This window comes from Meleagris gallopavo, chromosome 1 (genome assembly GCF_905368555.1).
Source record: "Meleagris gallopavo chromosome 1, MGAL_WU_HG_1.1, whole genome shotgun sequence".
Lineage (NCBI taxonomy): Eukaryota > Metazoa > Chordata > Aves > Galliformes > Phasianidae > Meleagris > Meleagris gallopavo.
In genome coordinates this window covers 30,062,161-30,083,978 of record NC_139404.1, presented here as the reverse complement: position 1 = coordinate 30,083,978, position 21,818 = coordinate 30,062,161, and the positions used below count along the sequence as shown (strand labels likewise).

General features: G+C 39.3%; 1 protein-coding gene across 3 annotated transcripts in view; it reads left to right on the top strand.

The window, feature by feature from the left end:
• Positions 1 to 21,818, top strand: part of NELL2 (neural EGFL like 2) — a 145,240-nt gene that overhangs the window by 6,181 nt on the left and 117,241 nt on the right. For all 3 annotated transcript variants that reach the window (XM_085219879.1, XM_085219875.1, XM_085219870.1), the window contains exon 3: positions 15,893 to 16,043. In XM_085219879.1, the coding sequence (XP_085076005.1) occupies positions 15,893 to 16,043 (151 nt within the window). The remainder of the gene's footprint in view (positions 1 to 15,892; positions 16,044 to 21,818) is intronic.

The following is a 21,818-nucleotide window of genomic DNA, read 5'->3' as shown; positions in this document are numbered from 1 at the left end:
TAGGCAGAAACTAAATATTCTCTCTATAGACTTTTTTTTTCTTTTTTCTTTTTTTTTCTTTTTCTCTTGGATGTACTTGTGCCATGTGTTTTGATGTAGACTCTGGGCACCTTTTGGTCTGTTAAGTTCTTAAGAGTATGGGTTGTGAAAGAAGCTACAGCCAACACACAGTTGCTGATGTGAACCCTGTGCCTTATCTGCCCAGATCCCTTGGGGTATTGTGCTAAGCAGCAGGATTCCACAATGTTGCAAGGGCTTAATGGGATGGTTAAACCTTCCCTCTCCTGCTACTTCAGCCTTTGCAGGGAGATGAGTGCACATATTTATCTATGCACTTGACAAAGCATTTGATTCCTGTTGGAGGAATGTCCAATTTATTGTGTATGTTCTCATGGGCTTCTCTGTTGACCTGCTGTTCTTCACAGTCAGGTTGCTTCTAATACCTGCAACCTGTTGAAGCCTGTGGGGCTCTGTTTTCTATTGGGACAGTGCTAGTTGTCTAAAACTTTGCCTTTTCTATGACAGTTTGTTTACTCAGGTTAATTCAAGTAACTGTGCCTTGTTTTGATGTTCGGTATCACTCAAAACAATTCATACTCATTAATAATGGGTGGAGGCTGCATGTTTCTACATTTACAGTCAGACTGCTTCTGATGTATCACAAGTCCAGTCCCCATGCTGTGGCTGGTGTCATCCTAGGGCTCAGCTCTCTGTGCTTGAAAGTTGAAGATGAGCACAGCGTGAAGGGGCTATGATATGGAATAATGAGTTCTTGCTGCCCTTATGTAACTGCTTTTACTGTGATGTAGTTCTGTAGTCAAGAATAAGGCCTGACACCAGCTAGGTTCATTTTTTTAATGTTTTTTACTTCCCCTCCCACCCATAATTACAGCACTGTTCTTTAGTGAGGTTTCAGAGAAGACAGCAGCATTTCCCATATGTTCCTGCACATAGATCACTCTCAATGTCTGTATCTTCTCGTTTTCACACAACCCTACTTTTTGCTTGTAAGACTTGGGAATTAGGTTTCCTACATTCCCTCTATTGCTTGTGTTCATCTAGCCTGTGTTCTCCAGGGTATGTGGATGCTGCCTTGGAAAAATATCTCTATGATTGGTTAACTTTGCTGCATCTTTGGGGAGGCACAAAAGTGAGCTCATAAGTTATTTAAAACCAGTGGATGAGAGTAGGAGAATATATATGGCAGTCATGGGAAGCTGCACTTCATGTAGTCATTCTTCAGTTTCTGAATTTTGCCATGATTGGCCATGTGCCAGGGTGCAGACCCCCAGAGCAGATGTGTTCTTTCACCTTAACTTCCAAAGCAGAGCTGAGCGGGAGTGAAGAATAAGGGGATAAATGATTATTTTTCACTACTTTTTTTCTGTCCATCTGTTTTGGCATAACCTCTGTCTCAATGTGTTAGCAATTTGGGGTGGAAAAAAAATATTGTAGCCTTTTTGTTTTGTTTTCACTATTTATTACATTAAGCAATTCTTTGTTTTTCTCTTCTTGGTGCATACTTTATTTTGGTGAGTGATCCTCATGACTTCAGGGAGAATTGAGGGTTGGGAAACTGGGTTGTGCCATCTTGCCTTGGCAACACTACAGGCTTGGGGCAGAGTGGCAGGAGGACTGTGTGGAAGAAATGGACCTGGGTGTGCTGGTCAATGCTCAGGTAAACAGGGGTCTGTAGTACAAGTCTTATGGGGAGTGGCTGAGAGAACTGGAGCTGTATAAACCACTGGGGAGGCTTAGGGGAGATCTTATTGCTCTCTACAGTTCCCTGAAAAGAGAAAATGGCGAGGTGGGGGCAGGGCTCTTCTCCCAGTTAACAGCAATAGGATAAGAGGGAATGGGTACAATTTATGCCAGAGGAGGTTCAGGTTGGATATTAGTAAAAAATTCTTTTCAGAAACAGTGATAAGGCATTGGAATGAGCTGCCCAGGGAGATGGTGGAGTCATTGTCCCTGGAGGTGTTCGAGATATTTGTAGATGTGGTAGTAAGGGTTGTGGTTTAGTGGGGAAATGTTCGTGGTAGGTGGACAGTTGGACTGGATAATGGAAGTCTTTTCAAACCTTAGGGGTTCTGTGACTCTATCGTCTTGGGAGATGCCACTCCCAGCTCTGCATGCTGGAAGGTGCTAAAGCAATGAACATGGTATGAGGGATGAGCAGACTGAAAGAGAATTCTGAAGACAGTGTTCAAAAAGGTTTCAGCTGATTAACATATTTGCAGCAGCAACAACACTGCTACAATAGACTGTAATGTTTCCAAAGGAGCCATTACAATCAATATTGCTAGTGATCCATAACTGAGAACTCTTTTAGCGGAATTTAAGTGGCAATTTCCCTCTCTAAAAATGCAGAGAGAGTGTAGTGAGAAAAAAGACCTCTACTTTTTGAGTTATTCACTTTGTTAGGGTAATGTTTAGACTGTTTTGTCAGCATAAATGCTTGTGTAAGGATAATTAGACAATGGTAACATCCGTAATGTTTATTCAAGAGTCACAAAAAGGAGAGATCTACTAGCCTCAATTCCATGGCTGGAAGTCTGATAGTCTCTCTCCAAACACAGTTGCATAACAATCCAGAGATTCCGAAGAATCTTTTGTGTTTATAGGTCAATAATATGTGTTTTAATGATTCCTTAAACATGCACTGCTGTGTAGAGCCAAAGCTGTCCCAAAGGAACTCAGATTTCCTGTCATTCTGGCTCATATCCCTTGTAACTGCCTCTTGCTTTGTTCAACACTCAGTCAAGGTGGAATAAACTTGAGGAAATACATCTGGACCTGTTCAGTAATGCTTTTTCCAAGAATTTCTACATATACTGTTAGTGTTTCATATATAAGGAGAGCATATGCCAGTAAGAGAGCTTGGTTTATTTCTATTTAAAAACAAAACAAAACAAAACACTGAGATTATGTCTGGGATATTGTATTCACTCCGGGTTTCTTTTTTTTTTTCAAAAAAAAAAAAAAATCAATGAATTGCAGGGAGTGAAGAGAACAACAGAAAAAACCTGATTATACAGTGAAAAGGGCTGGCTTACAAAAGAAGACTTTGAAAGAACTGAATGTGTACCGCTTGTCCAAGCAATGACAAAAGTGTTATATGATAAGTGTCTGGTATTAGAAAATTCTCTGAGGTTTAGAAGGAATTATTTAGTATTCAAAAAAGTAGAGTTAAGAGTAATATAATGATACTAAAAGTAGGGAGGATTTCAGTTAAAAGGAGACATTCACAGTGAACTAGTTTAGATTCTGGAATAGCTACTGGAAGGAGGTGGTGGAAATCCATATTCTTGATTGTATAAAATGAAAATGTCTAGGGAGCATTATCTATGTAGTAGTCATTGTGTGACTTTCAGTTGCTATGTTAAGGATGGAGTGGATTACCTCATGTTTATCTAAACTCTGGAAATCTGGGATTTTGGTGGAGTTGTTCTAGCATAGGAAGAGATTTCCAAAGACTCAATACAGGATTTGACACACAATTCTCATTAAAATCAAACTTGTGCCTTTGATTTCTCCCTCAAACTGCACTTTGGTGTGCTTGAGCATATTTTAATGGTATTTGATTGAAACAAACCAACAAGAGTGAGGAAGTCAGGATTTGGAAGCATTTGTAATTTTCACCCAACCAAGATAATAAACTGTGAGTGCATTGTAAAATCTGTAGCTAGTTCACTGGGGCTAGCAGATGCATTCATAGAAGCATGGATTACCTTAATACCTGATTTAAAAGGAAATTTATTGCAGGAGAATCTGAATTCTGAGCCTCTTCAGCTTCCTGGGAACTCTGGGAGCTATAGCTTGAATCCCTTATGTACTTTCTGTTTCCCTGCCTTGCTCGTAACTGAGCTGTGTGTGTGGTATTTCTTGGCATCCCCAGTTCAAATTCCCTCTAACCTTTCCTTTACTTGGCATGAAAACAGGCATTAGGATAGCGGTGATTTTTCTGAGAATGCCATGAAGACTGAAGGCTCTGGTGCCCTTCTCTTCCCCTTAACTGCGCCCTCTCCCAGCTGGTGTTTCCTCCTTGTTCCTGCTGGAACCCAAATTCTCCTCTGTCTACTGTCTTCCCTTCCCATCTGCTGCTGTTTGCTCAGGCCACTGCCAGAGACCTGTGGCTAGCAACAGCATTGTTGGATGTATCTGGCATGCTTCAGATGCAATTTTTTACCACTACTGGCTTCACTCCCTCTGCCTGGCAAGCTGTGCTGGCCTTGTTGATGGGATGAAGGTTCAGGTTTTCTGGAAATCTTGAAGTTGGTGGCTGTTGATCATTCTTCTGTCATAATTCAGTCTTCCGTGCAGAGCACATCATTGTGGTGGTTTGGAAAAAGATGGATCTCATATTAATGCTTTCGTAATTGCCTTGTATGGAAATAATTCAGCCGTAATGCTTAGAAGTTCAGTGAGTCAAAGGCAATCAACCCAAAAGTGAGTTTGAAAATTGAAATTTTAAAATTGAAAACAATTATACCCCAGAAAGCCAAATGTAGAGGATGAGAGCTCCCAACCGTTGCAAAGAGTGATAAACCATTAGATTCTTCATATAGAAGAAAGCTAATAACATCCAGGGCACCTGCAAACTCTTGGGGTTGGGCTAGATGATCTGAGGAGGTCCCTTCCAACCTAAAAGATTCTGTGAAATGTTGGGTGCCGGTGGTAGGCCATTTGGGAGCAGCATAGGGGTCACAAGAAAGGAGCTTTTGAGTCAGAATGACTGAACCAGGGACTACGGGTAGGTCTTGTTGACCACAGTGAGGATTGAGTGAGAGTTATGGTGTGTTTCTCAGAGGATGCAGGAGCGTTTACACCAAACATAAGCCTAATTGGTTGTGCCCCAGGTGTTTTACAGCCTGTCATTGCATGGCCAAGTTCACCACTGGAGTATGGTACATTTGAGAAGCCTGAGTTGTGTCATATCTTCTGGAAGGAGGGTAGGTCTTGTAATTTGGATTGAGCTAAGTCCAGCATCATCTACTTGTGTGGTTTATTACTGATGTTGGGTTGTACTTTATTTTCAATTCATTTGACTTTGCTTACCTTTGGTAATCTGCTTTTTTTTTCATTTGGGAAAGGCTAACAGCCTTGCTTCCTCCTCCTGTCCACCCCTTGGCATCACTTGCATAACTTTTCAATTTCTGCCCATGCAATATGGCTAAGGATTGGAAGTAAATCCAGTCTTTTAGCAGTTCTCGTGTGTGTCATGCCCTTATTATTGTACCGATAGGGTTGGAATATGATGCATTATATTCTTGTGCTCTTCAGCCTGTGTCCCAATGTTAACAGCCTCACCTGGTGTGATATTTTCGTTTGTTGTTAGGTCATTTTGACACAATGTGCTCATATGACAGCATGCAGCCAAGCATAACTAGGTGCATATGCCACAGATGGCAGCAGCAAGGAAAATAAGACAAGTTTCATTTCCTTTACAGGTTTCAAGGTGTTCTCAAAACTTCTAGAAAGCTGCTTTGTGCCTAAAGGGGTGTGAATGTGTGCATGTATATATACATGTCTATTTATAAAGCTATACTAGCTGCTGCCTTTTAAATGTAGCTGGAACCTGCTTTAAATTGAGGAAGCAGACAGAAATCCCACTTTGCACTACTTCTGTGTTCTTATTCAAACATGATAGGTTTTATAGTGGTATGGAACCTGAAAAACCTAAACAGTATCTTTGTAACTAGCAGCACCTGGTATTACGTACAAGGCAGTAAATACCGAGACTTCAGAATTTAAAGATGAATTGATAGTAATAGTGGAATATAAAGCAGGGAAAAGTAGTAATTAAAGAAACTATTGCAGCTTATAATTGATAACCCAGAAACTATAAATCACTAGAAAGCATTGCAATAATAAATACCCGTGGCAATGCATAATGTACAGCACACATTTTAATTTTCCTATGGGTAGGATTTCCATGATGAGCAGAAGTCATCTTTTATCTTTGTCGCATTGTTATCATATAATAGGTCCCCACTGAATAGCACTCTCTTGGTGATAGTGCCTTGCATGATGACATAGTTACAATGAAGGAGACAGTATTTCTCATAAGCAAGGAACAGTGGTTTTCTGTATCATATATGCATTTAAAAATTCCTTATAATACTTTTGTATGGCAGTCCCCCCTGTGCTGATGCACATACCACTCATATTCCTTTCAGAAATGTTCAGGAGTGCACACTGATGTTTTCTTTGTCAGTTTGGTGGAAGGTGTTTCAGTAAAAATTTTGCACAGTGGGGTCTCTATTGTTTGTTAAGCAAATCAGCAGTTTTAGTCTGCTGCTAAGAATACAGACTTGTTATCTGGAGCACTAGAAAAGTAAGGTCCAGGTTTTCCTACATTTTGATTTATCATCCTTTTTCATCCTTTACTGTTAGAAATATCTTTATTGTAGATCCTGTCACTAGAACTTTTACTGTATTTATTTCCTTATTTACCTATTTACATTTTGCCTACTGAGTATAAAAATCAGAAACCCACAAACACAGACCCTACATATTTTTGGAAGAGTCCGCCTGACTCTTACACTGACTGTATAGCTGGGCTGCTTTGCCTCATAGTAAATTGCTCCCACTTCTCATCCTGGTCAAAATTCCTTCTTTGCCAAGTAACCATAGCCAAAGGCAGGGTGAGAATCTAACTGTACTAGCATTGTGATCTGCAAGTTAAGTCCTAGATCAAAAGATAATTTTGGTATCTCGTCATGGTGTTCAATTGGATTTTTATAGTGGTATAAATTCAGTGGCTGGATTTATTTCTTTGTTGTGGGAGGATCTATTAACCAAGCAAAGCTGCTGTTGTTGTTTATACTGTGTTATTGGCACACTGAAGTTAACTGCCATTTAAACATTTTTCTGACTTTTATCTAGGTGAGGAATCCTCCTGAGCAGCTGCACTATTAATTCCACGACTTCAGAGTAGCAGCTGGACTCTGCTTGTTTAGTAGGTGGCTGGGCTTGAAAGAAAGATCCATCCTCCCCATTTTGCAACTTGACATGGGTGTACTACAAAGAACTGTTTAATAGCCCACATTCCAAAATCATCTCAGCTTGTTCAGTGGGTAGCACTGAACAATTTTTTTGTAGACACCCAAGGATGCAAAGGAGACTATTTTAGCAAGAGAAGTCAGTGGTCAGGCTATGGGATAGTAAACTCAGCATTATAGAAAGATTCAGCTCGATGTGGCTTTCCTTGGTTCCTAGAAATGGCCAGTGAATGCTCAGAGGCTTCACCCAGCTTCTTGTATAAGCATTCTCAAACAATAATTGAATAGTCTCTTTTGCCATATGATTCTAGACAGAAACAGATTTTTGGTGGTATTATTGTCAACTTCCAGTGAATGCACAGCATATTGTAGCCACTGTTTGCCCCAGATAGTCTTGTATTTACAAAATCTTTCCTGAAGAGACATCCAAGGGACATCCATATCAGGAGCTGGCAGGAATGACTGAGGTCTGGTGGCCCATTCCATCATGTCAGGTAGAATGCTTTTCCCCATATTTAATATGTTCAGTTTTCATTGCATTTTGCGTAGTTAATATATATATTTTTATTGTTCCTTTAACTTAAACAAGCAAACAATAACAAAATAAAAACAAAACAAAACCAAAATAAGCTTAACAAACCAAGCAAATATTGCCTGGGGACTTCGACCATAGCGAAAAAATTACAAAGCTGTTTGGATGAAATCATGATTACTTGTGTAAGTGAACAACTTCTGATTACATAGGCAAGTTAGGTGCTTGACAATGATTTGGTTATTTGGGATCAGGAACACTGCAGTTGCATTCTAGCATATATTTCCAGGCTCTAAGTACCTTCCTCCCTATCTCATCCCAGAGTACCTTTGTGTTCTCAGCCGTGGGAAAAAGGTTTAGACATACAAGTATGTAGCTTGTAGGTGAGCTAGAGTTTTGGCCAGCAGTGGTATGAATAACACTTATTGAGGATATCTGTATGAACAGTCAATACAAGTGGGAGAAAACCACGTGCATTCGGAAACATATCCTGTTGTGACTTGTGGGTCTTGGCGTGTGTACTATAGGTCTGCCTATTTGAAGCTGGAGCAAAGCCCTTGCTGGGTGACTTACCAAAGCTGTGGCTGACTTTCGAAATAGAGAAAATTGCAAAGCAAAGGCAATTGGGCCCTTGCCAAATGCTGCAAGAATAAGCTGTGACATTTCTCCCCTTGTAATGATTTGGCTTCAACTGAGTTTTTGTGTCAATTGTTTAGCTTCATTTTAAGTGCATTTTCCCTTCTGCTTTTCTCCTTCCCATCATTTGCAGTTCTTTCTGCCTACATTTTTGTAGAGCTATCTCTGTAATGGAGAGGAGAAGGGAGACATGTTGATAGTGATAACTGCAATGGTGTCTAAATTACACAAGTAGATGCAGTCTGTAAGGAATCCCAAATCCTGATCATTCTGGATCATTTTACCAATCAGGGATATTTTGTGGACTCCTCCATTCATGAGTTCTACACATACCTGGTTAGATTCTGACATACAGCTAGACCATAATCATAGTGTTCACCAAAACTTGGCAATATGGAAGTGCTATGCACTCTCTTTGGAGGAATGAGCAAGTGTGTAGGAAAACTGTGTTGATCCTAGGGTTTTTTTCTGGTCCAAATGATTGTATGATAAATCTTTCAAAATGGTTTATCATCTGGTATCTTACAGGCAGTTCAAAGAGTCAGGCATACACACACATAACATGAGGGCTGCTCCAGAAGTAATGCCTCCTATTTTATTGTGTTGGCCCATGATGTCAGAGGCAGATATCGGTGGTGTGGCAGTAGTGAAACTTTCTCACCAACATTCTGTTACAATTTGTTGCTGCATGACAGATGGCAGCAGAAGGGCAGTCTGACAAAATGATGTCTGACATGGAAGTGTGTATGAAGCAAAGGTGTGGAATTGCATCAGTTGACATTCATTGACAGTTGCTGAATGTTAATGGAGATCAAACAGTGGATGTGAGCATAGCAAGGTGGTGGGTAGTGAGTTTCTGCAGTAGTGACAATGACATGAAAGACAAGTCACATTCCAGATGCCCTTGCACAGCTGGCACACCACAAAATGATGTGACAGCTTATCTGTGCAAATTGGCAGATTAGGACCAGAGAACTGTATATAGGGCTGAATATTGTCTTCAGTGTATTGGAAACAATGGTGGAAGGGCTGAAATATCACAAAGTTTGGTCCAGATGTGTCCCATGAATGCTCACACAGAAACAGAAAGAGCACGATATGCAAGTTGTTCAGAATTTATTGAACCAATATGAGGCTGAAGGGACAGTTTCCGGGATCACATCATAACTGGTGATGAGACGTGGTGTCACTCCTATGAACTGGAGTCATAACAGCTGTCCCTGCAGTGGCAATGTGTGAATTCCCCATCAAAAAAAGTTCAGGACACAGCCCTCAGTGGATGAAGTGACAGCTACATTGTGATGCTGACAAAGATGAAGGCTCAAACTCCAGAGTTAGGCCAGAGAAGTTGGGTGACCTTTCTCTTGCAGCACAATAACTCCAGGCCTGGTACCAGTTTGAGGACCGTGGAGCGCACTGCCAATCTTGTCTGGGCTGTTCCACCACACCCACTACATAGTCCAGTTTTGGTGCCTTTTGACTTCCATCTGTTTGGGCCAAGGAAAAAGAAACTGTGTGGGTAGCAACAACATCATCTTAGCAGCTGTGAAACAGTGGGTCACCTCTGCTGGTGCAGATTCTTGTGAGCACAGCGTGCAAGCTCTTATCATCACTGGCGAAAATGCAGAGCTAATGGTGGTGACATGTTGAAAAATAGCATTTTGTAGCTGAGAATTTGCTCTATTAAACAGTGTCATTGTGCTCTTTGTATCTGTTGTAGCTTTAATGGAAATAAATAGGAGGCATTACTGTTGGAGTGATCTACATGTGTATATATACACACAAAAGCTAAACTAATCAACATTCCCACAAAATTCTCTAAACTGTATTACACTGTTGTGGTGTTTTGGCCTAATAAACATTGTTCTACTTCTTTCTGTGTTCTGTTTTCACTACAGTCATTGTAACAGGAATGCAGCTCATGAATTTGCATACCCTGTGCTCCACTTAAAAACCCATTGTACCCTTTCAACCTTGTAAAGATTCTACTTTGGGACTGGCTTCCCATTCTGCCTCATTTGCTGAGAGTAGTTAGCCTACATTGGTTACTTAAGTAAAGGAAAAATGTAAGGTAAACAGTATGAGATATTGTTGCCCTTTGTAAGCTGTGTGAAATCCCCAGCTAAGAAAAAGATTAGCCAAAAATTTTAATAAAGAGAAGTGTTACAATGTGAATTTATACTTGTGATGCTGATCTCAACTTGTGTAGGAAAATGAAACAAAATTGAGCTAGCTCTATTATGTTTTTGAGTGTTCGTAGCCTGCAGCACTTCTGCATTTTCTCACAAACGAGTAGAATTAAATTTGGGTAGTTCAGCAAACCTACGGTCAGATGTAGAATTGATTTATAGATGCTGCTATTAAAAGCTGATTATGTGTACACAAAACAAACTGTGGAGCTCCATTAATTAAAAAGCCTCCTTCAAAGGCTCTTCTATAAGAGTTTGTTTTTTAATTAACTCATCCTGTATGTTTAGCTTTAGATGCACTTCAGAAACTGAAGAGCCTATGCTTTGCTAAGACAAGCTATCCATTCCATTTAATAACTGTTTGTTTTTAATGTGAACTGGAAAACATCTGTAATAAATGGCTTGTTTTAAACCATATTTGAAGGTAGTTTTTACTGTGCAGTTTGATAGGATGCTGATGATTTGTATGGAAGTTTTCCTGTTTACCTTTAGTAACTTGTTCCTGGTTGTTTCCAACACATTTTTTAGATAATGGGGAAAGCTGGATTAATGATAGCCAGATCAGTTCCTGAGATGGTTCTCCATGTGTTTGCATGAATGCAATTTTAAGCAAGAATTAAAGTAATTCAATTATTTAAGTAATTAAAGGCTTCCATCTCTTTCTGCTGTACCAGTTGAGACTGGTGAATAGTGCCTTTGGACCCATGGAGTAAGTACTCTTAAAAGTTAGACTTACTGTCTTGGATATACTGTAGTAATTGACATCCCACAAACATGACTGTAATAACAATGTCTACACTTAACACCTTTAGGAAACCTTTGTGTGGCTTTGGTGTTTGCAAAAGTTCTGAGTGCAGTCGTATGTGAGAAGGAAATTTGTCCTAAATGTGACTGTTGCTGCAAGCTCAGAGCAGAGGCAGTCTGAATGCCTGAGTTTCTGCAGGTTCTCCAGCCAGTGGTTCTTTTCATGGAGTGTTAAACTGCTTTGCAATGTCAGATGTTAAAGAACTTGCCAGCTGATCACCTCCCAGCTGACTGTTCTAGCTGAAGATCAACCATCTCCTGCTGTTTGCATCCTTTCTAGGATTGTAAACTCTCCACAATTATTGCATGCAAACCTAGCTAAATTAACTCTAGTTAATCCTCAGGTGATCAGTTCTGCTGAATTTGTAAATCATTATTATTGCCTACCACGGTATGTGAATGTCGCATATTAATCCTCCCTTCCCCACAGTCTGTTGTGTTGTTTTCAATATTTTTGTTAAGTTGCATGCTTCAAATCAGCTATGTGTGTCACCATATAAGTGTTATTATTCTTTCTAAAGGCATTTTTATGCTATAACCTTCAAATAGACCAAGGAGTGCAAGGACTGTTTTGCGATTAGATTTTTGTCCATTACATTTCACTCACTCTTCTAGAAATTAAACACAGATTGTTAACAATATGTTATGAGTTATTAAGCTGTGGTCAAACCAAGCAAATGACATATTCTAGAAAAGCAAAAATGAAACAAAAGTAATGAACTAGAGAAATATTTCTCATTTGCACAAATAGTTTTCTCCATATTTTTACACTCTAATATCAAAAAATTTAGGTCATTGTTTTTGTGTATTAAAAATGTTCAAAGCATGAGATTTTTATGCAACTGTCAAGAAACCACAAATTATTGCCTGATATGCACCAGTTTGATTTTTCAAGCTATTATGGAAGAAGTCCAGCTCCCGAAAAGTATTTCCCTTCAGACTTAAAATGATTAGTAGAAGCCGAATGTCAAGACCAATCTTGAATCTGTATTTATTGAGCACAGTTGGTGATCTATCAAGCAAATACCACTAGTATTCAAAGGTAATTGGAATGAGAGATTTGCACTGTTGCGTTGGTGTATAAAGATACTTCAAGACAGTGGTCTTTTTTCAAGAAATCCAGCTGGTGCCTGCACCAAGCAAAGGATGCTGTACGTATCATAGAAGCAATAATGCAAAAATTGCAAGCTATTTGCTATGCTAAGTGTGAACTGACCTATGTGCACTGGATGGCTGTGTGTTTGGGTGGGTAATGTGGCAGTAATCTTAACAGTAGGCTTCCAGTCTGATCTACCCAGGTCTTGATGTTTTTGTCTGTTTTTGAGGGTAATCTCAAGCCACAATGAGAGAGTATAGAATACCCAGGTATGGTTTTATGGTTTTATATATCGAAAATTCTCATCCAGCCTACTCATAGGGTAATTATTCACAGGGCTGAAAGAGTAGACCTCATAAACGATTCTCTCTTGCTAGTGCACAGGGAGCTCTACTTTTCCCATGTCTCTCAGAGTAGCAGTGAGGGATGAGAGGACCGCAGGCTGCTTCATGTAATTGCTAGGGTTTGTTTCCTGACTGCAGCACAGACCGTCTGTAACAACATGCATTCCCAGTAAGTCCAGTTAGAATTGTGTGCTTGTGAGGAAGATAATAATTTGTGTGCAAATGGAACTGGCCTCACCGAATGGAAGTTGTACTATACATATGCTTTCTTTCATCTGTTGCTAATGAGAGTATCATTTGGATTTGGTGGAAATTAATATTATTAATATTTTTTTCTAATGTAACATGGATTTCATTTTTGTTAAGCAAGCATAGTCTATGTATTTTCTACTTTCAGCACAGAGCATTTATGACTCTTATGAATGATGCAGAGGGATAAAACACTGGGGCACAGACATCCTGGCTTCTTGCAGGATTCAGAACAGTGCAGAGTAATCCCAGGTCTTTGGAAGGAGTTCTGCATTTCTCATCTTCCTTCATACTGCCACCTCGTTGTCTTGAGGAAATCTGAAAGAAATCAGGTAGAGACAATGGGAGCAGAGAGAGAACAGTCAGGGAATTCTCTACAATTGTGCCATTTCATGCAATTCTGATGTGTTCTTTTTTTGTCTTGCTTGACTTTTTTCCCCCCAGCCCTCTTCACTTCTCCTATTCCTATCTCCCTGTCTTCCCATGATAATCACATTTGCTGGGTATACTTCCTATTGCCGTGGTAAGCCGTAAACATTGTGTCCAATTCCAGTACATACCCACAGAAATTAATAGTATCTATTCAGTGCCTTTATATACTTCTGTGTGCTCACTTTTTAAATTAGATTAAGACTTAACATGACGAGACACAAAAGTGATTGAATGAAAGACCTGTGCAGCTTCTTCACTATCATGTTTGTGCAGACGTGTGCTTATCATCTATCTGATAGGGAGGTGGGAGTTGATGTATAAATCATCTTTATAGCCCTTTTTCTTCGCCCTTCCTCTTAGTAACTCTTACAATGTGTCAGGCAAGGGGGAATAAACCTGAATTAACCTTGCTGAATAAACATAGGGCTTTTGTGGTGCATACTCAATAAGCTTAGTTTCTGTTATTCCATCATCTGTGGAAGCCAAGCAAAATGTCTCCACCGAGAAAGTTTGAAAGAAATATGACAGGTTGGTGGAGGGAGAAGAGCATTGTTGGATGTATAGTAACACTGACTAAGATATAAGCAAGAAGATTTCACACGTTGCAATGGTCTCGGCTCATTCTGGCTTTGGTTCTGCAACTGTTATTTACTTTTAAGCTGCACGGGTCTTCCTGACAGAGAGGTTGGAGACTGCAAGCCCTTTAGGCAGAGACTGCTCCTGAGGGCAGACACTCTTGATTATGCACACAAACACTTAAATATAGTTTTGTTACACTTCATTGCATCTTCTCTCATGAGTCAGAAAAGGCTGACTATGTGGATGTGCTTTGCATCTAGGAGTTTGGTTCTGCAGGCATCTAAGTTGGCTTCACATCTGCATTTTCTTGTTTTCCTCTGTACTTTGATAGGAAAGCTGCTGATAAGAGCAGCAGTGCATGAGCAGCTTGTGATCGTGATTAGAGAATATGTTCCTTCTGTGTCCTTCTTCTGCTTGGTCTGCTGGGAATAGGTTGTTTATATTGCTGGAAATTGTTAATGCAGTTAAACCATCTTCCAGCATGCAAACCTATGTCATTCCACTCTGTTAGTGTCCCTTGGCTATAAATGAATGCTTTGATGTAATTGTATTTGAGTTGCTTTATGATTTATTAACAATTCCATTAAAATACCATGGATGTCTGCTACAGGGAGAGAGTTATGCAACCCACAGTAGAAAAGATGTGAATTTTCAAAGTATCACAAAAATGCTTTAAAGAATCTTTTCTTTATCTTGATTTTTTTTTTTTTTTTTTTTTTAAATTCCCCTATGGTAAGAAAGCTGAATCAAATGCTGAGCTTGGTGTGACACTGTATAAGAGCTTGCTTAGGACTTTTGACTTGTACAGATTGTTATATTTCTTAAACGCATTAAAAACATTCCTCTTTCATAAACCACATTAAAATGTTTGCTGTTAATACCGAGCAGTATTTCTCAAGTTGTATTTCTATAGTGCAGCTTGCAGTGTAAACTGCTTTCTTAGAGCAGTGATGTCAGCTTACTTGAGAGCTCAGCGTCAGCTCTGCCAAAGGAGATCAGTTTTTCCATTGCAGTCAGTTCTCTGCTGCTGTTGCTGTCCCTGAATTAGTGTCCCTGACTTAGAGCAGGATGGTTAAATTATAATGACGAGAAGCTTGTGAATTGATTTAGTTTTTACACAGTTGATTACACACTCTAATGAATTGATTTTATGCATTAAATACATATATTATTATTTTTTCCCAGGATAACGTATTATGGAAAACCTTGGGAATTGTTTTTCTAACATTTTAACATCTTATTTTGTAAATTATCTCTCCAAGGGGGCTTGAAGTTGAGCCTTTTTTTCTTTAAGCATTACATAAATTCAGCAAAAGTGCTGCTTCAGCCTTGGTTATACGTGGACTTTTGACAGCAAAATCTTTTGTGTGGGTGTGCAGTTACTCTATGAAATGCTCATGATGTCCTGCGCAAGAAGCAGCAGTAACATACTGAACAACTGGAGTATACAGTGATTAATTAGCAACAATACATTTTGAAAAATGATGAGTGCTTAAGTTCATTTATAACTCTTAAAACTGAGTAAATTTTCCCTAAAGGTAGGTTTTTTTTTTTTTTTTAAATAATAATTATGTATAACTGTTAAGCACAACATTTTTGTAGAAGTCATAGAAAAGAAAATCAGGTTGCGCTTTGCAAATTGGGCTCATATCCAATGTTGTCACTCGGTGCTTGACTGCGAGTAAGTCCTCATTTTGGATGAGATATCAAAGTACCATCTGGCCATCTATGGAGAGAGTAAAAGAATCATGAGCCCGTTGTGAAAAAAATCCACCACAAAACCGTCACCAACAAACCCCCCTTACCCAGAATAGAATGGATGTCCTAGAAAATGTGCACGCTTTTGTCTAAATGGCTCTCATTTCATGTAAGAGCTGGTGTTTAAAATACTTTTATTCCTGCTCTTGCCTAGCTGTTCATTGTGCTTCTCAGATCTAGCTTGTTATTTTTGTAAGCTTTTTGAGCTGAGATTGTACAGTAAAATAAGATTTTATACTGAATGGTTTTTTTCTGTATTTTTTTCTTAGATACTTCAAGAAGTGTAAAGGCGTCTCCAGAAACAGCTGAAATCTTTTTTCAGAAGTTGAGAAATAAATATGAATTCACAATCCTGGTGACCTTAAAACAAGCCCATTTAAATTCAGGGGTTATTTTCTCTATTCATCATTTAGATCACAGGTAAGTATCACTGGCTGTATGCTAGCTAATGGAAGTATGTGTATTTATACTGTCAAAAATTGTACATAAATTAAAGGAATATTGTTGTGTGGAAGGTTTTATATATATATAGAGAGAGAATGAATTGGCATATTATGTAGACTCATACAAATTCACAAGTTCAAATCTGCCAGTGGAAAGTGGAACAGATGCCACTCTTCAAATGTCTCTTGCTGCTGAGGGCATGGAAAGTTCTCTCTCGTTGGTCATAACCATGAGGACCAGATGCTCAACTAGTGTGAAACCTTCACATCTGCACAGTCACATCGATTCACAAAGCCCGGTCCTATACATCTGCTTCTTCACCAATTAGTTTTTAACACTGTGGGCTGTAAAAAATAAACAAAAAATTCCTGTTATAGGCTGATGCCCAGAACAAAAGGCAAAGCACTTGACTCAGAGCAGTGTCAGCTTTAAATAACAAGAGTAAACTACCCCAAACATTTGAGGATTATTTCTTTGATAGAATAACAACCAGTGGAGGAGTAAGATTTCTTTATATTTCTGTCCGAGTAATGGCTGATAAAGATAACCTTCCTATGATTCTGTGGCAGAATAAAAAGGAGTTATAAAATGTGCACCTCTTAAGCAGTCATCAGCACCAGCAACAGATGATTTCTGCTTTAGGTTCAGAGTCCTTTCTATTTTCATGTGTACAATCCCATAATTCTTTCTTGTTGATCTCTCCTCAGAGTTGAAATAAAAGATAGGCTAAAGATGGATGTTCAAGCACATTAAAATATCTTCCTATTTATTTATTTATTTATTTATTTATTTATTTATTTATGTGTACAAGTTCTTATTAGGAGGTGTGTTGTCAATTACTTTGTGCTGGAAAGTGGTTCAGCTGTACTTTCTTTTTCCCAGAGATCCCATCTTATGCAATTCAGTTGTTTAAAAAAACAAAAAAAAAACAAAAAAAAGAAAAAGGAAAAAAAAAGATAATGAAGATATTTTTATAGGTCATTATGCCAAGTGTATGAAAATATCTTTAACACTTCAAGGGGGTGTTTGAATGCCTCTGCATTATGCTCATTGAAATTGCATCACGGTTGTGCCAAGTGGCTGCTCTGCTAGCTGTTGCCTACAACACCTGCAAGAGCTAGCAGTGCTTGGTGGGCAGAATTGGGCAGCTGGGAATAGTGAGTTTCTAATATAGGTTTTACCATCATATGTGTAGATCACCCCAGATGGACAAGCTTATTTTGGCATGAAGGAGGAAGTTGGTCTGTAGGGCTAGCTGGGATCTAGCTAAGCTTTTTTCTGCATTTACAAGAGCAGGGATTGGTTGTGCTGCTGATAGGACTAACACAACTAAAGTTGATATTTCAAAATGAGAGACAAGACTTTAATGTGCCAGAATAGCTGCAGAGATAGGGAAAGACGTCACCACTCTGAAACTTAGTGAGTTTGGAAAAGAGAGTAAAAATTACCCTGAGGGGAAGCAAGTGAGTTTTAGTTACGTTTGGTTTCTTGCTGTTGCTGGTAAGTTGTGACCTCTGATTGTCACCCAGAAGATGGATGCTGCCACAGGGAATGTTTCTGTCTTGTATTTCTTATGGTTTATGGGCCCTAAGCTGGTAACTGATGGCTTTGTGAATCTGGACAGGTATAAAATACAAAGTTCCAGTACTCAAATTTCCTTCTATTACATTAACAAAATGAGCTTTTTGCCATCCTTTTTCTGTTTGTATCACATTCATGTGTCTGATTGGGGTGATGGCATTCTCCAGAGCTAGCCAGAGCAAGCTCCTGACAGTAAACAAGCTCTCAAGTGCTTGAGAACAAGTTCGCAGTGTACTGGTTGAGTGTTTTTAGGTATATGTCTCAGAATGGACACAGGCTGCTCCTTAGTGCAGGCTGCTCTCCTTCTGCCAGGGGAGCTGCAGAGGTGGGCAAAGAGATCATCGATGTGAAACTCAGTGTTTGGAAAAAGGAATAAGTGTAGCCTTTCTAAAAGGAGGCAGTGTTTGCTGTAGAGCCTTTCCTGCTCCTCGGAATGGCATGAAGAAAGAGAAGATTAAAAAAGTCTGTAATGTAGTGAGCCAAACCTGATGAATATTCACTTGATGGTGGTCGACTGGGAGGAAAATATTAGCTCATGAACACAAAGATTGTGATAGTAAGGTACAAAGAGTACGTGTGATGAACTTTCATTGAAGGGTTGCAAAAGGATTTGAGGAGTTGTTTGAAGAGGTAATTAGTCCTTGAAGTGTGTAAGACTGGACAAAAGGACCAGCACTGCTCTTCTGTTAACAAGAATATGTTGAATTGATCTTGTCCAGCCGCCAAATTAAAATAAAGGTTAAAGCTGTGCTACTTGCAGGTCATGTGACCATGCAAACATATTGCTTCTTACCTCATTTGCATCGGTTGGACCATGTCATCTGCTTATACCCATGTAAAATACAGTTATAAAAGGCTAACAAGCAGGACTCTGAAAATCCAATTACTTTATATTGGTATATTTTTAGGAATGAGTAGTTACGTTCTTTTGTTGTTGTTGTTTTTTAATATATTGGCAACACACTTCTTTGGTGAAATTTCTCTCAAAACTTAAATATTTACAGGTTTTGTTATTACATTTCTGTCTTCTGTTTATCTGCATCTTGAAGTTTCATATGTCTAAGTACAATTGAAAGCAAGAAGCCTGCATTTCCCAAGGTTTCTGGCTGAAATAAGGTCTACATTTTGTAGATATTTTAACTGCAGATACATTGCTGAGCATTTTTAGCCCTTTTGCTCTTAACCATGGAAACTTTTAATACTGTGCTTCTAATGTTGTTACATTATAATGAAAACTGAAGATAACTCATCTTGCTGAAAAAAACTTCCTATTGCCATTGGTAACCAGCGTGCTCTCTGTATCTTCTTGCATCTTAAGTGATGCCTAATTTTTGTTTATAAAATTTCTGTAGGGATATATGCTCTATGTTTGTTTTTGGTGTCTCCTTACAAGGATAATCAAAGGAGAAGAAAAAAGTCTTATAGATTATTTATCTCCATCTGCATATTTCATAGCTTTCCTGCAGAGAATATTAGGTCATCTAATGAAAAAAAAAAAACCAAAAACCAAAAAACAATCCTGAATTTGTTTTAAAAATATTACACCTAGTCTGATCCTATTACTATCAGGGTAAAACTTTGTTTTTAGCAGGTGTAATATTAGTCTCAACAGGAGTATGGCCAGAAAGTGCTTGTGGCTATTAAACCAGATATGCCCTTAAGCTTTTATTAAATATTTACTTTCTGTCCTGTTCTGTGTTGCCCAGAGAAGCTGTGGATCCTTCATCCCTGGGCTCACTCAAGGCCAGGGTAGATGACCCACAGCAGGGGAATTGGATAGTCATTGAGGTCTGTTCCATTCCAACCCATGCCATTCTATGATTCTATTCTGTACTACAATGTACAGAGTGCTGTCTGTGTGTCATAATAGGCTTTACTTGATTTAATTGTGCAAAAACTGAGGGCTAGCCTAGTTTGGTGTTGATAACATTGGAATTAGGCTAACATCTGAGTTGCCTGCAGTATGTTGTGGCTTTTATTTCATGATGAAGGAGAATAAAAATTTCAGGCAGGGCCACCAACCTCCATATTTAATACTAGACCAGGCTGCCCAGGGCTCCATCCAACCTGACCTTGAACACGTCCAGGGACGGGGCATCCACGACCTCTCTGGGCAGCCTGTTCCAGCACCTCACCACTCTCTCAACTTCCCCCTAAATCTCTCTGTAAAGAACATCCAACCTAAATCTTCCCTCGCTCAACTTAAAACCATTTCCCCTTGTCCTGCAGTTATCAAGCCTTTCAAAGAGTTGATTCCCCTCCTGTTTGTAGGCTCCCTTTAGGTACTGAAAGGCTGCAATGAGGTCACCCCCGCAGCCTTCTTTTCTCCAGGCTGAACAAGCCCAGCTCCCTCAGCCTGCCTTCGTAGGGGAGGTGCTCCAGTCCCTCATCATCTTTGTGGCCCTCCTCTGGACCCTCTCCAACAGCTCCCTGTCTTTCTTGTGCAGGGGGTCCCAGACCTGGACACAGTACTCCAGATGGGGCCTCACAAGAGCAGAGCACAGGGGGACAACCACCTCCCTGTCTCTGCTGGCCGCCCCTCTTCTGATGGAGCCCAGGATACCATTTGCTTTCTGAGCTGCAAGAGCACACTGTTGGCTCATGTTCAGTTTTTCATCCACCAGAACCCCCAGGTCCTTCTCTGCAGGGAGATAAAGGAAGCATTTATATGGTTTGCATTCAATAACTGCTTCTTCCGTGCCAGATTTCCATCTCTCTGATATGCCCATTTCTGTCCAGGGACTTCTTTGCAACAGTTCTTCAATTTTTAAACAACTTCTTGTGAACTCTGTCACAGCAGTCATTTTAAGACTGCTGATGGACTCCACTGCACCAGCTTCAGCTTTGTGTTTCTCCTCTGAAGTCACTAAAATTGTGCAGGTATTGAGCTCCTGTGTTGTGGAGCAGTCATACCTGACTACATTCTTAGTTTACAAGGGCCAGTGCCGGCTCCTGCTTTTCTGCCTTCAGGAAATGGTGGTGAGAAAAGCTGGAGGCAACAATAACTGATAGGTATAATCACTCATCAGACAAGTTGATTTTCTTATGTTTTATTTTATACAGTTTTCATAACACCTTCTAGTTCTAATTTCTAGGGAAAATAAAAGCAAAATGTTCTTTAAAAAGTGGAAAAGGTATGTTTCTTTGTTCAGTGGTTCAGGATATACTTCACACATTTTTGAAAGTAAGAGTATAAACATCCTCTTTTTGCAGGGGTCTGGGCACTTAGAACACATGTGCTAATTTGCAACAACCGAGGTTAAATTACAGTTACAAATTAAAGTTACTTTTTAGATTTCATATTTTTCTTTAGAGTGATGTACTTGAGATAATTTTTCTGATTCAAAAAATGAATGAATCAAAAACTGGATATATAAATTTTCCTTTCAAATTTGCTCATATTCTTCTACAGAAATTACTTTTTCACCCCCCCCCACTGTTTAGAGCAACGGAAGAGTTCAGGTAGTGGTGGTTTTGGAGTACAGTTTGGAAATCATCCTTTCAAGAATATTATTGTGTTGTCAGTATATCAGAATTGCACATCTATGATTGTTCAGATGGGTTTCAGGCAGATAAAGACAAATTGCTGGGCACAGCGGTGTATTGCTTATGTCTGAAAGATAGAAGTTAGAAATGTTTAATTAACTTGAGAAGATCACCTTGACTACGCAGACTGCCCTGTCTAAAATGGTTTGTACTTTACAGCAATATGTTAAATATTTTGAATGCTGTTAATGAAGTGATGCCTGAAGTCTGTGTGGAAGTGCTGTTAAACACTGATTGCTCTGTGCTTATCCTCAGCCTTCACTTTAAGCACTATTAGCCTCCTAACTTCGCTTCTGAATTCATCTGAGCTTCATGATGAAAGAACGGGCAGAGATAACTTTTATCTGCGACAGAGCTTTAATATATGTTAGACATCCCTATTCTGTTGTATATTTTCATTTAACTGGCAACAGTGGAGCAATGTAGCCTTTTCCTCCCCTCGTGGTTAGATGCCTTTATGCAACTGACGTTATATCCATATCTCTTCAGGTTCTGTATATTAGGACCCTTAAATGATGAAATAATTGGATTGCAGTTTAACCATTCTTTCCTTCAGTTACTATTTTTGTAACCTGAAGCAAAATACTGAAATCAGTAGAATAGTGTGGACATGCATTTCCTACA